We start from the raw sequence: 26,530 nt of genomic DNA, 5'->3' as shown, positions 1-26,530 counted from the left end.
AGAAATGTCTGTGCTCTAAACTGGGAAGAAAAAGAAGGCTGATCCATGTGCTGTCTCACTGTAGGTAGCAGTCAGACAAGAAGTTACACTGGTAACCGAGTAGTTTAGTTTACTTTCAAACCAGTGGTGTCTAAATCTATAAATTCTAGGTAAGTGAATGGATACAATATACCTGACAGGTGACTTCTCTGGAAGTGGCACGATGGGAGGGAGGAAGATTGGCACTAGAACGGCAGTAGATCCTCACAGTCTGCTGGTAAGATTTACAAAAGTTTCATTCCAGGCACAAAATGCTTCACAACCTCAATGAATTAATCTCAAGATTTTTTTTTTCTGTGAAGGGAGAGCAGTGAGAAAAATGTGAATTTTTTTATATAATGCATTTTTTCTGTTTGTGTCAAGTCTCTCATTACAGAACAGCGATTAGCCATGTTAGTCTGAAGTCAGGCAGAAGGTAGGATGGGACAGCTCCTTAGGCCCCTGCCAGACATTCAGGTAAAAGCATGATGGGATCTGGTGTATGATCCAAACAATTGCACTTCCTGCCATGTCACATGTGCATAGCGGGAGATTGGATTGTGGGCCTTATTGCCAGTGCAGGAGGAGCCTGGGATTGTGATCCCAGGCTGTCTGTGCACTGGCAAGTAGCAGCCTCCCACAGGTGGGAGCTCACTCAGCTGACAGGGTTCCCGGCTGTGGGGACACCCCCTGTGCTCCTGAGGCTGGGAGCCCATGCTGGATGGGGCTCCCAGCCACATCGGTGCACCATGCACTCCTGTGGCTGGGAACCTCATCAGCTGATCCGGGCTCCCAGCAACTGGAGCACATGGTGCTCGCCTGAGCCTGGGAATCACATCAGTTGTAGGGGCTCTCAGCCACAGGGGCAGGCCTGGCCACGCATTCTAATGGCATTATAGGAGTCAGTCACAAAGTTATTTCACATTTTTGGTAGAATAACTTTGTGGCTTATTACTTATTCTCTCACGCCATTACTTGATAGAACACGTGGCCAGGTCACAACTCAAGATGTGATTAACTGGTTAATCACCTCTTCAGGCAGGGGCCTTGGAGTCCAGCTGGTTCAACAAGGCAGCTCTTATTATAGCTGGCTCTTCTCTTAAGATGAGAAAGCAAATCATATTTTTTTCATTGCTTATAGCATAAAATATAACAGTTGGCTCTGCTGAACGGGGAGTTGGACTAAGAGTTGGTTTATGTAGTTCCTGGTTTCAGCTTTGCTGCTGGCCTGCTCTTTTCTTAGGAAAATCTCTCTATCGCTGTGTGCTGTTCCCACTGCCCATTGTGTCTTATCAACTTATACTTGCTCTTTTCAGTCCCAGCCCACTTGAGCCTGGATCAGATCAACTGACTGTGCTCCCTGCTTCTATAGTGAGCTTTAGGGCCCAGGCACGTTTACATTTAGGACATGATTAAAGCGTTTATCATGCCATAAATAGTAACCTGGGTACACATTAAAGCAAATTTCTGGCAAAGAAATATAGGAAATGTGCCACAAAGATATTCTGTGTATAATGTGTAACATTTCTGTGGCTTGTTTGTATTATGCCTTAGTTTAAAAATGTGATGTGTAGGAGCTAATTCATGACACATCCCGCCACGCAGCTGAGCTTAAGTGGGGACCTACTGAATTCATGGTGGAAGTGGGCTGCACAGCAGCTCCTTTAATCTTGTAGGTTCCCCCATGCACTCCCCCTTCCTGTTGCTGATTGGCTGAGGAGCCTGGGTGGCCATGCTGCTTGCTGCTGACTGGCCAGGATGCAAAAACAGCGTCATATTTAAAACCATGGTTTTTGCCTTCCTGCTAATCAAGAGTAAGTGGCAGGCTCCTTCTGCCAATCAGCAGGGGTGTGTGCATGGGGGAACCTGTAAGATTAAAGGACCTACCACGTAGCCCACTTCCACCATGAATTTGGTAGGTCCCTAAGCATAAGGATTCACCATGGGGCAGCCCCAGGGTCTGGGACACAGCCCTCCTCTACCCCATCAGTGTGAATGGGCTGGGGGCAGCACTGTTTCCTGGATCCAGAACTCCTGCAAAATCCCTGGAGGCAGATGTGGAGGCACCATGAGCCTGACATCAGGGAATGTCTCCCAGATCTTGATCTAGCTGTCCCCCAGACCTTTAAAATATGAGTGTGCAGCTGGGAGCCACAGCTGCATGCCAACCTTTTAAAGTTCATGGAGTACCTGTGGAAGCAGCAGCTGGGGAACTGGGAGCTCCCCACTCCCCAGCTGCAGGCACCACTTCATTGTGAGGTACTAGGGCAGCTGGGGAGCCAGGAGCTCCTAGCTCATCGGCTGCCTATACCTTGCCCCGTGGGGCCTGTGCATGGGGAACTTTAAAAAGCATGCTTGCAGTGAGGCTGCAGCCAAGCCTCAGATGCTTAGACCCAACCAGCATGGAGAGGCTTCCCTTTTTTCTGGCTCCTGGCAACTGGGGAGATTTAAAGAGTGTCCTGAAGCTGCTTTTTAGCCAGGGACTTTAAACCCCAAACCCAGCAGCTCTGGCTGGGCTTCCAGGGTTCAGGGGACCAAAGCTCTCAGCAGAGTTTAAAGTCCCCAGTGGGGGAAGCTCTCTTGTTCCCTCCATCCTTCCCACAATCCCCTGATGCCAGGAACCCCATGCCTGGCAGCCCTCCACTGTTACCTCCCTCCCTTGACGACTCTGGTCTCCACCTAGACCTAGGGCTGTCCTAGCTGGGGCTAACAATTATATGATTGTCATTTCACTTCACTAGGGACTTAAAGCAGGCATGGTGCAGTCAGGGCCTGCAACCAACAATCAACTGATAGTTCTGGCCCCAGACCACAACAGAGCCAGTTTGAGTCCCTGGTGTGGACTGAAGCTGATTGTCGGCCCTAGCGTTCCTCTTGCAGGTGCAAGGGAGAGCCCTGGGTTCTTTCTTCTGGGTTCTCTCTGCACTTGCAATTTGGGATCTGATCCCTCATCCCAAGAATTGTGCCTCCTGACATGCAAATATGGTATGGCAGGAGCTACAAATGTTGGGATTAGATCCCATTGCAGTATTAAAGGAACCTGTGCCAAGGGCCCTACTGTCCTCTGTGGGGCTCTGTACAGGTGTGTGGAGCTGTGTTTTTGGACCTCATTGCAGAACTGAGGCCTGTATGGCTATGTCCAGTGCATTTAACTTTTAAATGGTTTATTTTAATCCATCCATAATATGGTAACAAGATTTACTTAGTTCACGATCATTTTGAGTGTCTTAATTCCCTAGCATTTCTAAAGTTCTTTAAAATCCCCACAAGAAAAGATTGAGTAGAACTGGAAAAATATTTTTCCAACCATACAGCTCTGTTTTGGGCTGGAAGGGCATGATATCTCTGTTTAATAAGCCTATTACTTGATTTTCTCCTTATTCAGAATGTGACAAAGCATGCTAAACAGTCGAGATTCTGTCTGTTCATCAAAGAACTCTCTAGTGGGAATGATCCAAAATCCCCCTGCCATGAAAAGGACAGAAAAATAAAAATTCCTGCTCATTTTAAAAACAAAATCAAACAAATCCTTAACTTACTCACACATGTCTCTTTTGTAAATGTGATGCTCATTGCCCTAAGTGAAATATAAAAATGCTGGCTAATCTTTTACTTGTTAAATCTGCTTTAGTCACCAAGCAGGACAGCAGCAAAAATGTCCACCCGGCTTACATTCCAGACCCCTAGAAGCAAGGCTCACTTCTCCACAAATAAAACATTCCAGCATTACAAGGAGCTCCTCACAGCAGGGGAAATGCTGAGGGTAGCCATCAGTGTGCCAGATCCACTGGCTACACAGTTGCATAAACAGACACATAATCAGTTTACAACATAAGACTTCTTACTACAATTGGTACATTCCTTATGTCTGTCTGAGTTATAAGAGGTGGCAAATACTTCATCTTCTTTAAAAAAGTTAATCTTTATAAGAAGTGGAGAGAGCAGCCATTGTCTTGTTGAGACTGGGATTTGGTTGAGGGCAATTTAGCTTAGCCTTGAGTTGGCTGGAGGGACGGTAACAAAACATTTGTTGAGTTTAAATTGTCCACGTTGTTTTCTCTTCCATTAACCTGCTTAAAACCTGGAGTTCTTGATGCATCTTCATCTGCTGGCAGGTATATGTATAATAGCAAGGACTCAACGTGTATTGCGGGCAATTGTCCTAAAGGATATCTAAATTCACAGATATGAATGAATGCAAGAAGACATTGTTAGGTCATCTCATGTACACTTTTCCATATCAAACCCTGAAATGTCATAGTTACTCTATTTGTAGCCTGTGTTTGGCTAAAGCAGTGATTGTCAACCAAGGTGTCGTCACCCTGGAGTGCCTCAAGATCCTTTTAAAGGGTGCCATGGGGTGCAACAAGGTGTTAACATTGTCAGGTGTTAGAGGCCTTAAGGCTTTCAGTTTAAGGCGTGTTCTTCAGCAATACTTTGTGATGCATTTTCTGGATTATCTAATTTTGTCAATATCTGTTTTAAAATATGGACATGAGAAATGGATGTAGTATTCTAGAAATTCTCTTATCAGTGTATTGTGCAGAAATAAAATCATCTTGTTATTTCTACGAATTGTTCTCCAGTTTGTATAGTCAAGGATTTCCTTAGCCTTTCATGCTGAAAGAATATTGTATTGCTTGTCCACTGTGACTGAAATGTTTTTCAAAGTCGCCGCTTTCTCGGCAGTTCATTCCCCCATTATGTAGGCAGTGCCTATTTGCCTGGTTTCTAGGTGTATAATTTTGCATCTGACCGTAGTAAAATGCACGTTGTTCCAGTCCAGCTTGCCAACCATTCCATATAAATTTGTATGCTCTCCTATCTTTCTGTTCAACCAGTCTCTGTATTTTATACCCCACAAAGCTATTTTGTATTCTTTTCCGTATCACTGATAAAAAAATATTGACTACTGGTGGGCCAGAATTCTAATAGAAATCATCCTTTAGCGATGATTGTCTGTTGACTTTTTTCCAGACCTCTCAATTAGCTAGTTTAGTAATTTAAGTTGTATAATGGCGATATTTTAATCAAGGCATTTGTCTAAGCCCCACATGGCATTTTACAAAGATTTATTAGATTTGCAGTTTACTTTATGAATAAAATGTCTAATGGCAAATAATTAAATTAGGCGTCTTTTACATGAAACAATGTTGACTCGTATTAATTGTATTTCTGTTCTATAATTCCTTATTAACCATGTTCCAGCTTTTCCATTATTTTGCCCAATGCTTCTGTTAGCCTAACTAATATATGATGACCAAGGATCCAGTTTTTCCGTTTGTGAAGAGAAAAAGCTGTAAAACCCAGATTTTCTCATTTTAAGGAGAAAAGGCCAGATTTTGTCCTTTGAAGGAGATAAACATGAGAAACAGTGGGTTTCCCCTTGCAGGCTGGCAGAGTTGCAGCCTGCAAGGGGCTGGGGGGTGTGGGAGGAGGGCAGGCAGGCAGGAGCACCAAGTGCATATGTGCACATACGCATGCACATAGCCACCAGGCAGCCTGGAGAGCAGATCCCACAGATAAGTCAGGGCGGGGATTGAGCCCCCCATAGTGAGGGAGGGAGTTGGACAGAGCTGGTGCTAAGGCTGTTGCCCAGATGGGGTGGTGCATAGGGCTTGGGGCCTGAGGCCATGTACAGCTGCAGGGCCTTGATGGGGAGTGGGACAGAGCTGCAGGCAGCTCATCTGGGGGGTGGCAGGAAGGCTGGCTCCACACTGCTGTGTGTACTCCTGGGGAGACATGAGAGGGTACATCCCCACAGATTTGTGTGCAGAGCAGAGGTGGGTATGGGCTGTCCACCGTGGGCTCAGGCTTCCTGCCATGCTGCCCTCCCCCTGGGGCCTCTGCAGCCCAGGGATGGCACCCAGTGTGGCAGGGTTGAACAGGGTGAGGAGGCTCAGTGCCACTGCCATAAGCTCAGTACTGCTGTGGCAAGGCACCCCCTACCTGTGCAGCAGCAGCAGGGGCAGTGACATGAAGTTATGCCCCTCAGTGCTGCTGGACAGGCAGAGAGCTCCTCACTATGGTGGTGTAGTGCTCATGGTGGCTGCATTGACCTTCCCTGTCCAGCCCTGCTCTGCCCTGCTAAGCTGGGTTTTGCTTGCTGAGCTGTGGAGACCCTGGAGGGAGGGCGCCAGGGTAGGGTACCTGATCCCACAGTGGGCAGCCCACATCTACCCCCCATATAGGCTTCGCTTGGGTCATGCCACCCATGGGGAGGGGGAGCCAAGCTCCACTCCAGTGCAGCAGCTGCTGCCTCCCTTGGGCACTAGCTGGGGCTTGGGTGCTGCTGCAGGAGGCTGCAGACCCATATCCCTGGCCCTATAGTCCTGGCAGCTGGGGGCCCCCTCTGGCAGGGCTGGCGGCAGGGGGACAAGGTGCCTGTGGGTGGGGAGTGAGGGGACCAGCAGGGCCCAGCGGGCTGTGGGTGGAGTGTGAGGGGCGCTGGAGCTATGGGTGGTGAGTGAGGGGCAATGGCATGGGCAGGGCTACTCAATGCCACAAAACAGTGTGATGGGACAGCCGCAGCTGGACCTGCGCCCAGGTGAGCAAAAGAGGCAGGGGAGCTCTGATTTTCCATGATAAACCATCCCCGCCCCCCCCGCCAAAAAAAAACAACAAAAAAACACCAAAATTTATAGGTTCTTAGAATGTATTTTATAATGGTGACCTGAGGCACTGGTAGGGTTTCAATTTACTTTAAAATGGTAAATATATCAATAAAATATTGTGTTCAGCGGATACCTATAGGTGTGTATGTGTGTGTGTGCGCAATGGCATTTTATTCTGATCACCGAAAAACACAGAATTTGGGAGTTTTAATCAGAGAATGTGTGATTTTTATGACAGAATTTTCCATTTTTAAACAGGGAAAACCTGGATCCCTGATAAATCCCAGCTGTCATTTTCAAATGTCAGGACAGTATTAGTACTCTTCAGAAATTTCCCCAGTTTTCTAAAATGTAGTGAAAATTGGCACGAGGAGGCAAGACCTGTATCGGCTTTTCCAGGACTTTTGGCTGTCAGTTATCTGATTCTTCTGCCTTTCTTATAACAGTGTTTATACCTTGGAAATGTTATCCAATATCCTGGAGAGCTGGTTGTAGGATGTAAGGACATGGGCAGGCAAGGTTCTCTGAGTAGGTGTTATATCTTTTATTAGACCAACTAAATAGTCTGAAAAATTGTTCTTTGCAAGCTTTGGGGCACAAACACCCTTCTTTAGGCATAGGGAGAGTCTACCCAAAGAACCTTATCTATCTAAAATCCTATTCATCTGCTAGTGGACTGAAAAGTAATTACTTATATGATAGCCTTTCTTTTTTCAATTCAAGAATTTAAATACTATTGAGCACTTTTTCACTTCTGCATCATTAGAAATTTTATGGCCTCTGTCAAGCAATGTAAGATTATTAATATTAGTTTTCTTCCTAATGTATTTTGTCCAGAGGCCTGACATCAATGGAATTTCACCCAACATCCTTATCTTCTCTTACCAATTTTCTGCCTTTTGTAATGTCTCATTTATATTGGTTACTAACTGATTTCCCTCTTTCCATTTGTTATATGTTGTCTTTATATCCTCAGTTTTTGCAAAATTAGCCTTTTTGAAACAGGGTAATAATATATGTTACCGGTTGGTACCCCAGTGCTTTTGTTACATGCAGTCAGGTTATGATCACTGATGTTGATGCAAAGACCAACTTACAGGTTAGTAATTAAGTAATGTTTTATTCATCAAAAATTATCCCAAATAGGTAGGTCATGCAGGACACAGTATTTTCTGACTTGGAAACAATACATTTCAGACACTTTAAAGATGATTTGCTATTTGCTACATGGAATCTCCTTTTTCCCCCCCTGATCACAGACAGGCAAAGCACATCCTAATACAGACCAAAAACTCCTACTAAATAGATTTTTACCAATACTCCTTTGTGGTCTTTAACAAGCACATTGAGCCATATGTATTCAGGATCCTTTGTTGTGAGTTATCAATAGCTCTGAAAAGTGATACTTAAAACAGTGTTTTTAAAACAGACAGAAAAAAATAGAGTAACAGCTGCCTTCTCCCCCACACACACTCACACTCATACCTTTACCCATTTGGTTCTTTTACCGGCTTTCAGCAATGCCAATTAGATAAAATTTCTTCATATCAATGAAAAAAAACGACTTTTTTCCAACTATTTAGTTGGTCTAATAAACAATATCACATCCAAAGAACCTTGCCTTCCTAAAAAAGATAATTTCCAGTTCATCTTGTTTATTTCCCAGATACCTCCCATTGGTATATAAGTGGTTGAAAAGCTTTGTCATATTCTTTGCCATGTTTTTCATGATATGCTGATTCCTTGCAGGGGTTGACCTTGCCACCTATACCAGTTCAAGATAAAAAAATATATTAGATGACTCTAATGGGGTAGCACTCAAGTATTTTAGCTTCTCTTTTGACTTAAAAAGTGTACATTCAGGGGTGGTATTCTGTTCAGAGTATGTCTCTGTTCTCTAATGAATTTTCCTTAATTTCTGTGTATGGCTGAAGGAGTTAGTAAATCCAGAAGCCTCTGTTTAGTGGAGCTGTGGACTTCTGAGACAAACTCCCTAACCTGGGCAATAAAACTGAAATTATGTGAGGCACTCAAGCTAATACTACCTTGATCTAAGCATAAAGGGACTGGAGAGTAGTAGCAACTATAGAACTGACATCTCCTGTTAATTCTCCAGGGTCCAGTTTTTGTGGCTGAATCAGACGTGCTGCATCATTTCCCTCATGTCTAAGAATTTTTCTGGGAAGAAGGGTATTCTGCTTGTGTTCCCTCCCTCCCTACCCATCACATGCCCTTTTAGGATGAAATGTGGAAGTCTGGCTTCTTTCATTAATGTCTTTTTTGTTAACAGGCCATTGTGCACACATTAAATTGTAATAAATTCTATGTCATTTTGATAATGTGTTGATAAATATACCAGATTATTTATTTGTTGATATTTTATTGATCATGTTTTTCCTTTAATATGCAGTTTCTGTTAAAATAATGTAGTTTCCCTAAAATGGAGGTGTTCATATTCTCTGTTGATGCACATTATAATAGAAATACCATATGCCTATTCTGAATGATGGAGAATATGTTTTGTTGGGTTTTTTGGCATAATTACTATTAGAAACTTACTAACAGTGTTGTTGGAGCTAATCGTCTGTTACTGAGCTATTTCAGTTGCTTGATATCTGTATGTAAGGTACTAAGATTGTCCTGCTATTTCTTTAACTGTTGACCTGACTTTCCCATGGCATGATAAAAAGTAACTGGAAAGAAATGTTAAATGTTAAAATGTAATGGAGTAATTTCTTCAATATGTAACTGAGATTGTCAGAGAAAACAAAGACAAAAGGATGATTTTTTTTTTAATACTGATGTTCCTGCTTTATATCTCATAGTTATTTTTCCATTATCTATGGATTTTGCATGTGCTGTTCATACAAGTCATGCTACCATTTCTTTTTTCTTAAAATACTTATTTTGCAATTTATTGCAGGGGGAAAGCACAGGATAGCCTTTCAGCTTTTAAGATACATTGCTAAGGCACTGAAATCAATCACGTGATAGAAGCTCTTGTTACAATAATAAAACAGGACTTTTTTATACTTAAGATGTTGCTGATACTTACGCATTTCCTTTTTCCTTTTCTTGCCAATACTGCTACATCTACAACCATGGGAGATATCCCAACGGGGAGACAGACATCCTTTGCCTCATAAGCCCTGAGTTTAATAATTGAAAAGCAGATCAGTTGAAAAGTAGAAGAGTGTAGCTTTGCTTTCTTTATAGTCAGCCATTTCCCTGCTGGATTATTTGGATCTGAAGTATTCAGCCAGTGGGAATGCAGGATGATTGACACCATGTGAGGGAAGCTACCCTCCCAGCTTTTTTTCTTCTATGAATTCCTTAAATAGGGGATATGTTTAAAAATTCAGCAACACAGGAAGCAATTTTTAAGAAGTGAAGTGCCTGCCTTAATTGTTTTTGAAGATATGTTCCAACTGGTTTACTACATGCTTTTCTATCCTCCTTGTATTTTAAGAACATCAATAGAAAATACAATTAAAACAAGTTCACCACAAAGAGCAGGCAGATGGGGTGAAAGGACTACTCCAGTGTTTCCACTCCAAAACTTCTGTTGGGAACACACACTCCTGGGCTGTTTCTGGAAGGAGGGAATGACGTAAGACATGCATGACTATAGGGCTGGAAGTAATGCCAATTTAGGCCCTAGTTCAGCCCGATGCATCTATAAATGAGCAGTCCCATCAAAGACATATAGATGCTTTGTGCATATATCACCTAGATCTCTAAGGTCCCATTCAGAGTTGATTCTTTCACCATAAAAGAAAATTAGCTTTCCAGATAGATAGCCTTTCAACAAATTTACCAGCTTTTCCTTTTTATTGGTTTTGGTGCTCTGTCAAATTCTTTACTTTGCAATGTTTTGTTTTTCAGGATGGAAAGAAGAAGTTTGACAAGGAAAGCGAGAAATATTATTCCATCCTAGAGAAGCACTTAAATTTATCAGCAAAGAAAAAAGAATCTCATTTGCAAGATGTAAGCTCTTACCACTTTACAATTCCTTATAGCTAAAAAGAAGATAAAAAGAGTTCTTTTAAGGACAGGCTTTATTTTTATTTACACAAAAGAGTAATGCTTCCTGGCAGTCTTTTATTGTTGTTTTGAAGACTTTCCTATTTGAGAATTAATATTGTTCTAAAGTGAAATAAACCTTAATAAGACAATATTAACATTTTCTTTGTGCTGTGTTGTATTTTAAATTGCAAACATATGTTTTACCACTTATGATATTTGTAACTGTATTATTATAATGAAAGATAGATGACCTATAGTTACAGGTGTATCTAGAACATTTAGATTGAATATAATTAGATTATGGCAACTGTGTTTTATGTTAAATTCAGTACCAACAAAAATCCGAATTAATTTAACATAAATTTCAACAAGAAGATAGTCTGAAACATTTTTAATGGTGCTTTTATTGTTTCTGGCCTGTCTTTTATTTTTTTCCTGTATTAGTCTGAAAGGAATATTCTTTCTATTTTAAAAACATATGGCTGTATTTTCTGAAATTAAATGAAAAAGCCATATCATACATAAATAATATACCACCAAATGAATTGCTGAGTGATTCTGCACCTGTAATCTTTAGCCTAACATGTATTTGTCAAAATAAAATCTGCTTAAATATAACCTCACCAGACTGTTAGTTTAAGACGCAGGGAAGGAAAGAAAATTATGACTTGTGTTTTTGCTTGTGAATAGTGCCTTTTTGCCCCAGCCTTCAGTTGTACTGAAGTCACGGGGTCTGATTCTGCTGTACCATTGCCTAGTCTAGCTATATATACCTGCACAAAAAGAATGTAGAGTGCTACTAGATGAGAATTATATGTTTTATACCCCCTCGGCACAGGTGTAAATGACTGCACGAAGCATTCCTATCTGGTAGTGCTTTATGTTCATTTTGCACAGGTGCAAATGGCTGCACAAGGAACAGTACAATGAGGAGTGATGCTCAGTGGGACTATTTATGCAAGTAAAGGTTTCTATAATTGGACCCAGCGATACATATTTCTTTCATGTGCTACTTCTGCTTTCTAGAGGCTGGCAGGACTTCTAAATAAAGTCCTAGGTATTTAATTGTTGTACTGTGTACAGTTTAATGTGATTTATAATTAGAAAGAACTAGTCAGTGAAGCATATTCTATTATGAGCACAGAGCAGTAATTTTATAGGGTAAATGCACTTGCAGTATTTAGGCCCTATTGGGAATCTGATCCATTCCCATATCACTTTGCATATGTGTGATGTGTACTTGATTTCAATAGGGCTCCCACAGCGGTCTGTGCTAGTTGAACTAATTGCAGAATCTTGGTTGTAAATTGTAGCCACATCTTCAGCTTTGAAGAATATGTTTGCTAATAACTCTTTATTTTTAGCTGAACCAAAGGATTCTGTTGCTTGTAGTTATGTTAGATGAAACATGAATTTTCCTATGAGGCAAATTACAATAAAACCAGTGACTCAGTATAAATGACACTGGCTAGGTACAGAAATGACACATAAACCAGTATAAGTGATCAGAAACTGGTCTAAACCTCCAGTGGAAGTTCAGTTCATATAGACTGGTTTCAAAATGGCAGAATTCAGTTTAAGATAGACCTGGATGGGTGTAGTATCAGATTTAATCAGTTTAGGTTAGCTCAGTCTATCGAAGTTCTGTTCCAGATTCCCTCCAGACCCATCTCAAGTACCATCACAGCCCCTGCTAACCCTCACCTCACAGGGTGGGCAAGTTATTTCCTGCCTACGCTCATCTGCTCTGGCTGAGGTAGGCTGGCCCTGCCTCTGGGCTCTCACAGAGCAGAGGCAGCAAAACCTCTGCTCCCCAGCCCTGCTCCTGCCTGCGCCTGTCAGCTGGGTGGGGCTGTAAGCGGGGTGGGAAGTGGGAGAATAGACCCCCCTCCAGCTGGGGTCTGCACAAATGGGGAGGGCTCAAGGCGGGGGATTCCCCCCCCCCCAGCTTACCCTGCCTGGCTGGGCTGACATGCCAGGCCTGGCTGCACAGCCCTGTCACCCTGTGAATCACTACCTCTGAGCAGTGGGGGAAAACAGAGCTCCCCACCCTGGGCCTCCAGAACTAGGGTCTGCACAGCTTGGGGGAGGGCTCCCCACCCTGGGCCTCCAGAGCCAGGGGCTGCACAGCCTGGGCGGGGGGACATGTGGTGGGGGCATTACCCCTACTGCTGTCCCTGCCCAGCTTCGCTGGTCAGCCAGATCAGGCTGCACAGCCACACTCCCCTGCAAGTCACCGCCTCTGAGTGGCAGGGTGGTGGGGCTGTGCAGCCTGGCTAGGCCAGCTGGGCAGGAGTTAAAAGGAGGGAAGCCAAATGTTCTGGCTGGGTCAGGGGACTGGGTATGTGCAGCCAAAGGCCTCTGCTTTCCCCCCCCATTTCCTGGGGAGAGATTCTGTGCTGGCTCCCCCTGTCCCTGCAGCTGATAGGAGGGTGTTGGGGGGGGCGGGGGTGCTGACCAATGAGGGATGGCCTCTGCTTGGCTGGGTTTGTCTTCCCACAGCAATGTCTGGCAGGCTGGGAGGTGTGAGGGAGCGCCTTCTGGCTTCTGCAAGTGCAGCCGTCTGCCTACCTCCCCCCACCAGAGGGTGAACATATGTTCTGTTTGCTCCCAATCCAATCTATGCAGTTTAGAGAAACCCCCATAGATTGGATCAGTTCTGCCTTGAGTTTTTGCATTATCTGTACTTAGCCACTGTGTTTTTTCCAGTGGTGATGAGTACAATATTTAATACAGTTATTTATCTTCAGCAATGACTCAAAAAGTTTGGGAATTATTTTGGTCATATTGTTCTCCATAGAAGACCTAACCATCTCTCAGAAGGGGCACAAGTTATAGGTTTTATATTTACCTATTTCATTTTGATTTCAACTGGGTTTGTGATATAAATGTTAAAACAATGTGCTATCTTGGGGGTTTTACTCACTTAAGAGAAGTACATTTGACAAGTCAAGTGTAGACAAAATATGACTTTAAGTGGATCTGCTCTGTTAACAAGCCAAATTTATATTTACTGTTTTCCACCAGTCCATAAATTCCCCGTGCATTAATGGAAAAGTAGTTCCATTAGATGTTAAACAGCAAGTCAGAAAACAATTTTTAGTGTATTTACCAATGAAGCAAGATTTGGTTAAGTAGAGTTAAGTGTTAATTTAATTTGGGGTGTAAAACACATTTCTCTCTTGGGATGGTTATGGGGAGTTATTTATTAGACTGTTTAAAAACAATAATTGAGATTAAGTGTAGCAGCCATGAATTTTATAAACTGTGTTAAACGAGTAAAGGATTTGGCACAAGAATAAAAACTAATGGAAAATCAGAGTAAAATTTTCCACTCTGTCCATAAATGACTGTTCCATGCCTAGATATTAAATTTCATAACAGATGTTGATTTGTCTTGTCTCCTGAAGGCCCTGATTAGAAAGTTTGTAGGATATGGCTAGCCATTGTATTGTTCCAGTTTTATGCTGGTGTAACTGAACTGAAATCACTGGAGTTACACCATGAAGCTAGGAAATATAGAATGATGAATCGATCTCTTAAAGTATAAAATTGTTTGCAATGGGTCTAGGGTACAGATGCATATTAATACCAGTCTATCTTATAAATTTTTGAATTTACACAGATGTTTGGAGAGGACAGGTACTAGCTCTCCCAGGGTAGCTGCCTGTAGTAGGCACTATTTCAGAGCCTCATCACAGTGTGGCAGGGGAGTCCTGAGATGAAATCATACACCCCATACACTGGTGTAATCTAAGTTAGTCTTGACTTTTTGAGGGGTAACTGCCCCAGGGTGGAAATACTTACACCAATGTTAAGACTGTACATTCTGTGTCTACTCCACATTTATATCAGTGTAAATCCAGATAACACTAATGTGAGTGAATTTGTTGTGTCTCAGCACCGTGACATATGGGGTTTAGATAACTTCCATTTTTGAGGTTTGATTGAGACACTTAATATATGATTCTAATATTCTGTATATGTTGTATATACATATATAAACCCGTAAGATCATGGGTGTTCAGTCTTGACCTAACTAAAATTGTTATAAGCATTGCATCAGGAGTCAGTTCAGCATGATTTTCCCAGAAATAGATCACAAAGTTTTATATGTTTACAATGCAAAAGTGCAGCCAGCACAGACTTCAGCTCCCTGTATTTGATGTTCCATCTTTATACAAGTACTCCCATGTATTTGCACATCTCTGTTTACCAATGTGATATTGCTGTTGTAAAGATCCTCCTTTGGGGAGCCCCCTCCATCCCCCTTAGCTATCACAGTCATATAAAGTATAAGATGAAAATGCTTTGGGAATGTGTCTTATATCCAGCACATTCTATGGTGGTATGTAACCTACTGATTGACTTTTTTCTAAACTGTACTTCTTTAAAAGTCTAAGTAACTTCTGCTATGGCCATATGAATCAGAAGGATCACTTTCAGTAGTCCTCTTGAAAGCAAATCCACAAAATAGAACTTCTGAAAGCATGTGTGTACACGGGGGCAAAGTCACCATCTTGCCAGGGTGCTTAATGTAAAAGTATATATTTAATGCTACTGCAGGTTAGTCAATACATAATTGATTCCAATTGGATATCTTATTACCTGAAGCTCTAATTAACCATCCAACAAATCATTTGCTACTTTCAGCTATATGGTATACACAAAAAAGTGAAAATCCTCCCAACCTTTGAAAACTTCTAACAAATCATTTCTAAAATGGCTCTTACACCTATGAAGCGTTGTTCAAGCATATCCATTAGGCCTACAAAAGTTGTCTTTTGGAAACTGTTATCTATTGGATCTCTGTAGCTAATGATTACTGTGGGCCTAATTCAAAAGAATCTTTGTGCTATGGTCAGTACTTCAAGACCTGCATGAGTTCCATAAACTTAAACATATGTGTAACTGCTTATCTGAATAGGAGAGGATTTAAGATTGTGCTTGAGTGCTTTCCTGAATTGAGCCCTGAAGAGCTGGTTGACTGTAGTCTTACAAATTAGGGTTGACTGAAGCAAGTCATATAGTTGTGACCTGATGTTAAATGTAGCCGTATTGCATACCCTGTAAAGTATATGTTATACAAACAGTCATTAACATGGTAAGTGTTAGGTTTATCCAGGATGATAGTAGTAGAATGTACAGAGTGATACAAGGTAGCGTTAACTTTTGGAAATTCCTAATTTTTCAGTGCTTGATTTCTCATCTATAAGATTAAGTTTTACATTTAATATCTGATCTGTTTTTTATAGGCATAACAAGAAACGCTACTGCTGAAACATTTTAATGCGACTGGTAAAGCTAACGCTTTGAAGTGCGCTACAGAAATGATTCAGTATTGTTAAATGTCTCAATGCTGCTGAATCATGAAAGCAGCGCATCCTTAATTAAAGTACTCTTGATCTAAAAGTGCCACTAACTGACAGAGATACAGAAAAGAAGTTATGCCTAAAACAGGGTTTTGACAAATTTTGGGGCTTTAAGTCTAAAGTTGTGAACCAAAGTCCCCTAATCCTAGAACCACCTAAACTTACTTAAATCCTATTCAGCTGGAAGGTTCCCTAAGTCTGCACTTACAGTTCTGTGCATGCCCAAAACTGTCCCAGCCAGGACAGTTAAGTAACTGGCTCCCTGTGTAGGTTGCACTGGGATCCAGAAACTAGTATGTGCAAATATACGAACAGGAACAACTCCTCACAAAATCCTGTGATTTTTAGAAGTGCCTGGAGGAAGAAATGGTAAGAGTACCCACCATTTATACAACATGGTAATCATTAGAACAATTGCACTGGAAGTAGAAGTCCTGAGTTTTAGCTTTTCTTTGGCCTTGAAGTTGTTCAAATCTACATTTCCCACCTTCCTTCATTTTTTAGGCATTTAAAAATAAACAGGCTCTTCTTACTCTTGGTGACCATTTTTTGGATTATCCTTCTAAGGCACCTATCTCCTCCATACATTGTGTAGGCTGGAGATACCTAATTTGGATTCCAGGCTGGGAGCCAACCACCTATAAATTAGGCAATACAGCATACAGACAGAAGTGACAATTTTCACCTGATCAGGCCACAGAAAGCAGTTTATAGCTGTGACTAAACACAAGTGCACAGCTGCAAACAGCTTAAAAATGGCTGATGGGTGAAAATGTGACCCCTTATGTTATGAGGTATCAGATAAAGGCATTTCAAAATCTAGTATCTTTGTAACTTGTGTCTGCGGAGCTCACAGCCTGTTGCTGTTTTCAGAATGTGGAGGGGAGGAAGGGAGTGGAGGGAGTTCAGTCTGGGTTTTTTCAAGCTCTGGAGGGTGCAGTAGGTATACTGGCCCAATACCCCCACCCCACCCTTCAGCACAGGTTGGGAAACCCCAGGAATGATCTCTCTCTGCTGCCTTTCCCCCCACCCAATTTGAAAACAGCAAGCACTGCCAGAGAGCCCTGGCTGTTGCTATGGAAACATGGCTACCAGCTACCAATCTGCAGCTAGATTCACCTCCCCCCTGGACCCAACAGTGAATTTCTGTTAGGTCTGGGGTAAGGTTGTAACTCAGTGGTGTACAAAAATCATTCTGAGTTGCAGCTGGAACCTGCACTTCTATCTGCACCCATAGGCTGCATCCACATGGATGTTTGGTTCCCTGGGGACAACTAGGAGTGGGGCACCTTGAGCCGCAGCTAGTTCTCCCCAGGGAATCCCTGTGCCATGCATTCTCTGGTGCAAGGCAGGTGGGGTAGGGGAGGCAGGAGCCAGCACTGGGTTGGCCCAGCAACCTTACCTGGGGCCCCGGGGGTACTTAGAACAGCTTAACACCCTTTAATGCTTAGACACTCCCATTTTATGTGCCTTCAGAATGGTTTAAAGGTAGCCTGTAACACCACCCTGAAACTCTCATTGGATCTGGCCTGGAGTTCTTAATTGATGGAAAATATGAGTTTTGCACATTCATAACTTTAAAAATGCTAAACCTTTTCCTTTGAAGATGATTGTTTTTCCTTGCTGGAGATTATTATAACAAAAGCCAGTTGAACTTTCTAGTTATTATTTTGATTTGCCAAAATTTAAAGTCTCTCAGAAAAGTATATTATTTTTAAATGCACATAACTAAAAATGGCTGAGTTTATTTTATTCAGATTTTTCCCTTTTAAAAAAGAAATTCTGTTTGAGCTAGGACCAAATGTGGGCAAGTTTAACCCCAAAAAAGAACTTGCTTTTGAGGAAAGCTATTAACAACTGCAAAAAGGGAATTAAAATGGGAACTGCATCTCTTCCCTACCAGTTGTGGGAGTACTGTTTATGTTTTACACTCCCAATATGATATGTCCCTTTGAGTGCCTTGTTAACAAAGAAGGTAAGAGCTTTCTGCTCCTTTTAGCTGATGGAATTAATTTTATAGCCCCAGTGCAGAAGGTTTTTGTTTTGGTGCCAGAAAATCCTGGGTTCAGGTCCTTCTGACGACACTTGCTAGGAGTCGTCATTTTAAAATAGAAACACCCAACAAAAAATGATATGAAAAAACTGCTAATATGTAAATGTAGATATTTAACAAATGTTCCATTCCCAAAGGGCTTGATCCATGTTGTGAAATAATGTGCTGTGCAACTTTTTGTCTAAAAGCACTGTGTGTTTGTAGAATATAAAATAGTTTTATTTTTCAGTTGCTGTTAGTTTCTGAAACTCCCTCATGTATGACATTTCTAAAATTCCCAGCTGGAGGAAGGTATTTGAAACTGGATGTGGTACAAAGTCCAGGATCCCTAATAAGCCCTCCATATCCAATCCTGTTCCTTTGTCCCACTCCCTTCTCTGGGTCTTTACCCAAACTGTCCATAGGTAAAGAACATCTTTCCCCAAGCCACTTTTCCTTTCTTCAGTCCAGTCTTTCCTAAAAACTTGCATAGAATAGCTGCAGATGAGATAAGTAAGGGAAGGAGAACCAGACCCAACATTTTCAAATGCAAGTGTCAAATGTTAAGCCCCTAAATCTATGCTGAACAATTTACATAAGTGTCCTAATTTTTTAAAGAGTTGATCCCTGCAACTCCTATTTAGTTTTAATTTTGCCCAGTAGCTCTGCAGGAACTAGATGCCTAACTTTAAACATAGAATTCAGAAGATTTTGGCCTAAATGTACAGTCACTTTACTCAATAACTGCATTTTTTGAAACTGTTGTCCTGTCCTCCTCCTTTCCTTCCTTTTCTGTTTTGTCCTGACATAGTTAGAGTGTTAATACACTATGGGAGAACTTATGTTTCTATAGCAGCTAACCCATTTTTGCATGTCCCAAATATTTATTAGTTGCTTTACACTTAGAGTAGTTGGCCTTGCCTACTTTGCACCATCTGTTTGCCTTCCTTCCAATTTTGCCCACATTAATAGTATTTAAAGAACCAGTGTGTATGCTGAAGATGTATACCATGAACCACATTCTATCCTACCTCATTTTGAAATGGCTCTGTTGCTAAACGGTTGAAGAATTAAAGGGCATTTTTACATGTGCTTCCGGGGTGAGGGTGTGTGGCTTTAATTAGAGCAGCTCTGAGAGCCGCTCTAATTAAAGCTCCCAGAGCATCTCATGCATCAGCATCCCTGTGCTTCAGAATGGTGGCAGAGGTGTTTTATGTAAAGCTCATCAAATGAGCTTCAGTTAAAAAACTCCCTCCACCATTTTGAAGTGCGGGGATGCTGATACACAGCAAGCAGAGGCTAACTGGAGCGTGCTAATTAGCGCTCTCTAGCAGACTCGATTAATTGAGGCTACTCCAACATGCTGTAATTACAGCTCATTGGAACAGCCTCCTGGCTCATGTATAGGCACTCAGAATGTCTTAGGATGCATTTCAAACAACCTTTGCATTAAAGTTGGTTATACTAAAAGAGAAACCTAGAGGTCTTGTTTCTCACAGTTCTTTGGGTTGGGAGTGTTGTGAAGACAAATTCACTTAGCCCATGGTAAAGAGCATATCTCCTCAATTTTGAGTGATCTCCTTCAGGAACCACTGACATCCCAGATTTCTTCAGTCAAAGGAGGCTTGTGTTAGGAACATGTTGAAGTAGGGAGTATAGATGAGAAATGAAGCCAGGAATCTTGACCATAAGTTGTAAATGTGATGGTTAATAATAGAAAGTAATAATTGTACTGGTATATTAAATTAATTTGTATAAACTTCATTTTAATTTAGGCAGATACACAGATTGACAGAGAACATCAAAACTTTTATGAAGCATCATTAGAATATGTGTTTAAGATTCAAGAAGTGCAGGAGAAAAAGAAGTTTGAATTTGTTGAACCTGTAAGTTTTCTATTTATATTTTTCTTTCTTTACCTAAATTTATAGTGAATGTATTTAAAGTTGAAAACTTAATTATAAATTCTTATGGGGCATCTCTTTTTAATTAAAAGAGCATTTGAATATAGTTCATATGCAAACAGACGTAAAGATCTTTCCTCAGGAATCATTTATTAAAGGCTTACGCAAAAGGCTTTGTGTCTACTGTGGAGTAAAATAACAGATGGTTTGGAGTGTGCATAACATTTTAAAGGTTTGACTTTTAATGTGTCTGTACAACCCATAACAGATATTTCCTAATATAAAAATTGGCTCAGACTCCCAACCATGATATTAGGCTTAACTGTTCAATGTATGTGATTTATCTCAGGTTTACTTTTCTAAGTTATGCATGAAATAGTGTGGAAATAACATTAAAATTAATTTTAGGACTATTAAGCTATATTTTGTTTGAAGTCTAGTTTATAGCAAAGTATTTCTGAAAGAATTGTATAATTGGAAAGGTATGTGCCAAGATTTGAAGGAAGAACCTAAAATTAAAATGTAAAATCTATTCATAACATATAGACATGTATGATATTTGCCCTTCAGAGCCTTATGAGTTTAATTAACATAAAGCATATGATGTTGGTACTGGACTCAGTGAAACTCCTCCCATGATCTCACAGTAAACATGTGCATAAATATATATGTGTCAAGACTTTACTTATGTGGCCTGATTTTTCTAAAAACATTGAGCACCTTACAGTTCGTAGAGCAGCATTTCCCAACCTTTTCCGCCCCATGGCACACTGACCTAAATAAAAAAGCACCATGGCACACTGGACACGGAGTGGGGGGTGGCACATTGGGCGGGGGGGCGCGACCTGCCAGATGCTGAGGGGAAGAGGTGGCACGCGGCCAGCGGGACAGCATTTTGGTCTAGAGCCACACCCCCTGCCTGGCTGGAGCCCCGCTCCCCATCTGTCTATGTCTGCAGCAGCAGCAGGCAGGGAGCGTGGCTCCAGCCAGACAGGGGGCATGTCTCCAGCCCAAAATGCCGCAATATGCCTGGAAGTGCCTTCCAGCACACTGGTTGGAAAACACTGTCCTACAAAATCATTAGGCAACTAGTTTTGAGTATGTTGGCCCTTACAATTTTAGGGAGTGCCAGGAAAATTTTTCACCCATTTAGCATCTCAGAAAATGCAAAAATATTGTTGCCGTAGGTGATTTGTCTGACATTTAAAAGTCTTGCTATACAAAGGACTCCTGAGACAGAGATTCAGTAGCATTCCTTGGGCTGCTGCAGCCTTAAGAGATGAATTAGGCACTGGCTTCCCCAGACTGCCCATTTCTCATAAGGGAATTTTGGTTTCCTGTGGACAAGCCTACTAAGGAAACTCTCCCTCAGCTACAGTTTTTTCTTTCTGACTGGCTGCCCTTTTTTAGAAGCCTGTTTTACACCAGTCTGCCAGACAGACAGATGACTTGCAATATCAGCAATGTGCTTTTGAAGATGGTTAAAAGTTACCTATCCCTGTCCTAGAATTATGTAGTGTTTTCCCCTGTGTTCCTGGACAAAAACTCCTGATGTTATCTGACCTTCCTTTCAGCTAAATATCTGAAAGGCATCTCTTGTTTAAGAGGCTCATAATCAAAGGTAACTCTGATAGTTCTCTCTCTCCCAAACCATTCATTACTTTCCAGGTTATCTAACCTTGTCATCATTGTTGACCATGAACCAGAGTGACTTGTATGTGAAATTCATGTCACCGAGAACAGTTATTCTGTCTGCATTCCTGTATTTGGAGTTGAGCGTATGTAACATTGATGCAAACTAATGAGCCTGAATCCAACAAGGAGTGCTTAGAGAAATCCTATCTTTATGGCCTACAGCTGCCAAACCCGGAGACTAAATTTTTCCTTGGATTCCTAAATAAGAGTATTTTTTTACCTGTCACAGATTAATCCAAGGCCTATCTCCCTGTCTACTGCTGCAAAACTAACACATCCTGGAACAGAAAAATCTAGCAACCTTGACCTAACTCTGACCCTGGTATAAGAAATGTTAATCTCATTTAAAGTAATAGAGACCTGCTGTTCTTAAAGAGACTGCTATAACTAGAAAATATTATTTTGCAATGACATACACATAAAATAGGGTACATTCTATTTCATGTCTCAAATGGAAGAGAGCTGAATAAAAATAATTTGTATTACATATTCATAAACCAGACATCAAGCCAGATTCCTTGGTTTAGCTGGACTGTACTTAATTGAGAGCTGGAGGGAGAGTGCAAAGGTAGTTTATGCTACCTGTTTTTCTCCTTTGTTCTGCACGGCATCTGAGGTCCATCTACCCACAATCTCATCTACACGTTATATCTGGTGGGGAGTACTAGAGTGTCAGGTTTTAGACTAAGGATTGCCAACCCAAGAATTTTTTATAGTTATTATTTACAATCTGCAAGCTTTATACTAACAGCCAAACTTTTCTGTAGCCACGTGTTTTTAATGATATGTTTTACATAATGTAAATGTAACACTTCTTCCAGGCCCTGCCCTGCTGCCGGGCCCAAGTTAGATGGGTTGGGTTCAGATTTATGGTTTTAACTTCAACCATAGTAAAAAAGTAAAAAAAAGTTTGGATGTCAATAAAAGGTTTGCTGTAAAAGAATTTTTTCTTGAGTTGGCAACTCTTAGTCTACACTGGCAACCTTTAGTCTACGCTGCATGACTTCCTGCCACCACAGGCCCCCTACTCACCTCTGCATCCTTATGTGCCTGAATGCACCATGCTGCCCCACTAGCCTAACCTTTCAGCCTTACCCCTGCTGGCCCCTGTTCTGCAGCCCAGCATAGACCCCCAGAGAAGTCTACCTGTGACCCAACAGTATTATAAGCATCCAGGAATGCAGTGGCAGCAACACATGGCTGAGAGAATGCTCCTTGCAGGGTGCTGCACCCCCACTTAAAATCATAGAAAGTTAGGGTTGAAAGGGACCACAGGAGGTCATCTAGTCCAACCCCCTGCTCAAAGCAGGACCATCCCCAACTAGTTCATCCCAGCCAAAGCTTTGTCTAGTTGGGTCTTAAAAACCTCCAAGGATGGAGACTCCACCACCTCTCTGGGTAACCTGTTCCAGTGTTTTACTACCCTCCTAGTGGGAAAATTCTTCCTAATATCTAGCCTAAACTTCCCTTGCTGCAACTTGAGACCATTGTTCCTTGTTCTGTCATCTGCCACCACTGAGAACAGTATAGCTCCATCCGCTTCCAAACCACCTTTCAGGTAGTTGAAGGCTGCTATGAAACCCCTCCCAGTCTTCTTTTCTTTAGACTAAATAAGCCCAGTTCCCTCAGTCTTTCCTCATAAGTCACGTCCCCCAGCCCCTCACCATTTTTGTTGCCCTCGGCTGGACTCTCTCCAATTTGTCCACATCCTTTCTGTAGTGATGGCCCCAAAAATGAACACAGTACTCCAGATGTGGCCTCACCAATGCCGAATAGAGGGGAATAATCACTTCCCTTGCACTGCTAGCAACACTCCTACCAATGCAGCCCATTATGCCATTACCCTTCTTGGCAACAAGGGCACGCTGCTGACTCATATTCAGCTTATTGTCCACTGTAACCCATGGGTCCTTTTCTGCAGAACTGTTGCCCAGCCAGTCACTTGGACATGTGGAGGTGCAGCTGTGCTCTGTCTTTCAGAGATTCAATGAAGTTGTGGCTGCTATTTTTGTTTTGTTTGGTTTGGTTTTTTTCATGGACCTTACTCATAGAGTTTTTAGCCTTTTTTTTATTTTACTAACTTTCGGTAAATTTACTGACAGTCGGCATCCTCATTCAGGCTCCATTTCCAGTACCTTTGTAAGACTGGAATATTTTTGTTCAGGAGGGGTAGGTCAATCAAATCAGCTTTGTGGCCAGTGTGTACCACTTAGCTGCATTCGGGTTAAAGGTCCAGTGGATTAATTCAGATATAGCATTTTCCACCTTAGATAATAAAACCAGTTTATTTAGTCCAGTATCATATCTCTCACTAGATGCTAAGCCTAGATGTTTCTAAGAAAGGTGTCAAAAAGCTGTGTATGGATAACTATGAGCTAGTAGTCTCCAAGAAATTATCTTCTAAACTCCTGAGATTGTATTTTTATATTAATCCAAGTAAAGGAATATATAGAGATTGGATTCTAACATGAATCTTGAGATTTTAAAACTTCTGTTGAATATTAATGTTCTTTATGGTCAGCTGTATATTTTATAGAGAACACAGTTATGCTAAGTGCTACCCAGAAGACACTTAGCAAATAGAAAACACAGTTGATAGGCTGATTTAAAATATGGACTTGGTTTAAATTGCATCCTAATTTATGTCAGCGTAGAGGGTAGTATGGAAGGTTGCTGATCTTAGAAATAGATTTCTGTTTAACACCCTTTGAGTTGCTGCAAAACTACAGATTAAATACTTGTAGTCTGTTGTGGATTAAAGTGAATTATTGTAAAAATCATCCTTTAAACACTTAAGTGTAAACAAGAAATAAAAGGAATCAAAACTTGTGGAAGAGGTGATAACTTTTATTAGACCAACTAGACATTTGCAAACAAATTATTTTATTTATCTGCAAGCTTTTGGGCATAGTTGCCCTTCATCGGGCATAGGAGAGAACAGAGGTTGTAAAAATTCTCCTGGGAAGAAATGAAAATTATTGTGTCATAGGAGAGCTGAAGGAAAAGTTGTCACCTGTGTTTTAAGAGGGATTTTGGAGGGTTTCTTGAAGTGTCCTGAATATTCAACTGTGATGTTGAGAAGAAAGATGTTTATAAGCTAAAAATTGGGGATAATGCTGCTGAGAAAAAGAGGAAGGAAGAATTATTTGATAGAATTTAGTCCCTCCCAAAGCCTGCCTCTGAATATTGTCCATATATATTGGCTAAATGGAGCAGGGGGGCTTTCTTTAGGTATGTGTGTGGTGGGAGATGGGAGGAGTTTGATGGTTCATAAATCATGTTGACTGATGTTCTTTTGCATGTGAACCTGTGAATACCTTTGAAGCCTGCTGGGAGGCTATTGGTTGACTTTCTTGCTCTGCCTCTTGTCTCAAGGCATCAATAATAGTTTTGCTTTAATGCTCTGCTTTATATATAACATTAAAATAATCAACAGCTGAATCTTTTGTAAGTCTTTCAAAATTTGACTTTTTCTCAAACAGAAAACAAAACAATGCTCTATGGAGATAAGTAAAGGTGTGGACTGAATTCTGAAACCCAAACAGATTTGTGCTGATTTTAGAGAGCAAAATTTCTTTTCTCTACATGTGTTTTAGAGCTTCATCCTATTCCCATAGACAGTGATTACAAAACTGCAGTTACTTCTTCAGAATCAGGACCTTAGAGACTATGAAATAGTTATCTGTCGGCCAAGGAAGGTGTCACAAACCCATCCAGAGAGTACTCCTAGAGCCCCAAATTTCTCCCCACTGTCCTGCTGTTCTTCCCAAAGACTACACTGAGGTTTACCCTGAGATAACTTTATTCCTGCAGGCTTCAGCTCCTCTGCTGTTAACCTGGACCTCACATCTACAGGAAGGAAATCATTGCCGGCTCCAGGTGGCTTCCCCTTGGGTTGTGAAAGAACTATAGGTCCCCCTTTTTGTAGATTGGGTTAGCCCGGAATATTACTGTCCCTGACATCACTCTTTACCACAGGCAATCAGTAAGGAGACAAAACAACAAAAGGGTTGTTATATAGGAGAAAAGAATTATACAAAGGCAAATAACTGCATAGTTGAAGATATAACTGTCACGGGGCGGGGCGGGGCCCAGGAGCGGCCGTGATCTCCCCTGGCGTCCCTACCATGCTGAGTTGGGTCTCAAACGCACCCTCTCTCTCGCCCGCCATGTCTTACTGGAATATTACTAATGGGAGGCTGCCTTATCATCCGCTTGGACACGGTGCCAAGTTTGTCCTAGCCCCTACCCTGTACAGTGATCTGGTGCACCCCAGCCTTATGAGCCATGCATGCCTCCGACCTCCCCTTTAGCACGCCCCAAGCCTTGCTGGTGTACCGGACTTTCTTATGTCTTGCCACTATGCTTCCCCTGGAGCTTCCCCCAAAGGTCCCTGCCCGAGTATTCGCTCTCTCTGGGCTCAGTCAGCTCATGCTCGCCCTGTCCAGGGCCTCTCCGGTCTACCCGCCCTCTCCGGGGCCTCGCCAAGATACGTGCCCCCTCTCGGTTCCTATTCGCGCGCCCGCCCTTCTCTGGGCTTCTAATCGTGCGCCTGCCCTTCCGAGCCCCGATCCGCACGTCCGCCCTTCTCCAGGCTTTACTTGCGTGCCCGCCCTTCTCTGGGACTTTATGCAGATCTGGTGCCAGTCGCCCCCCTTAGGGCCTCTGACTTGAATTCTGCCCTCCCCAGGGCTTCCCGCTAAATTCGCCCCCTCTCCGGGACTTCTCCTAGTGGCTTGCCCTTTCTAGGCTTTTACCCATGCATCCGCCCTCACTGGGCCTTTACTCGCGTGTCCGCCTTACCCAGGCCTCTCAATGGCCTTGCCCCTTCCGGGGTCTTCAATAAACTTTCCCCATTCTGGGGCCTGT

General features: G+C 42.1%; 1 protein-coding gene across 5 annotated transcripts in view; it reads left to right on the top strand.

Annotated features, from left to right (window-relative positions):
• Positions 1-26,530, top strand: part of ARHGAP42 (Rho GTPase activating protein 42) — a 305,839-nt gene that overhangs the window by 190,859 nt on the left and 88,450 nt on the right. For all 5 annotated transcript variants that reach the window (XM_019530286.1, XM_019530287.1, XM_019530285.1 and 2 more), the window contains 2 exons: positions 10,518-10,619; positions 19,838-19,948. In XM_019530286.1, the coding sequence (XP_019385831.1) occupies positions 10,518-10,619; positions 19,838-19,948 (213 nt within the window). The remainder of the gene's footprint in view (positions 1-10,517; positions 10,620-19,837; positions 19,949-26,530) is intronic.

Source organism: Crocodylus porosus, unplaced genomic scaffold (assembly GCF_001723895.1).
Source record: "Crocodylus porosus isolate Cpor-Errol unplaced genomic scaffold, CroPor_comp1, whole genome shotgun sequence".
Lineage (NCBI taxonomy): Eukaryota > Metazoa > Chordata > Crocodylia > Crocodylidae > Crocodylus > Crocodylus porosus.
Note: the sequence above shows the minus strand (reverse complement) of the source record. Positions and strands in the feature narration are given on the sequence as shown.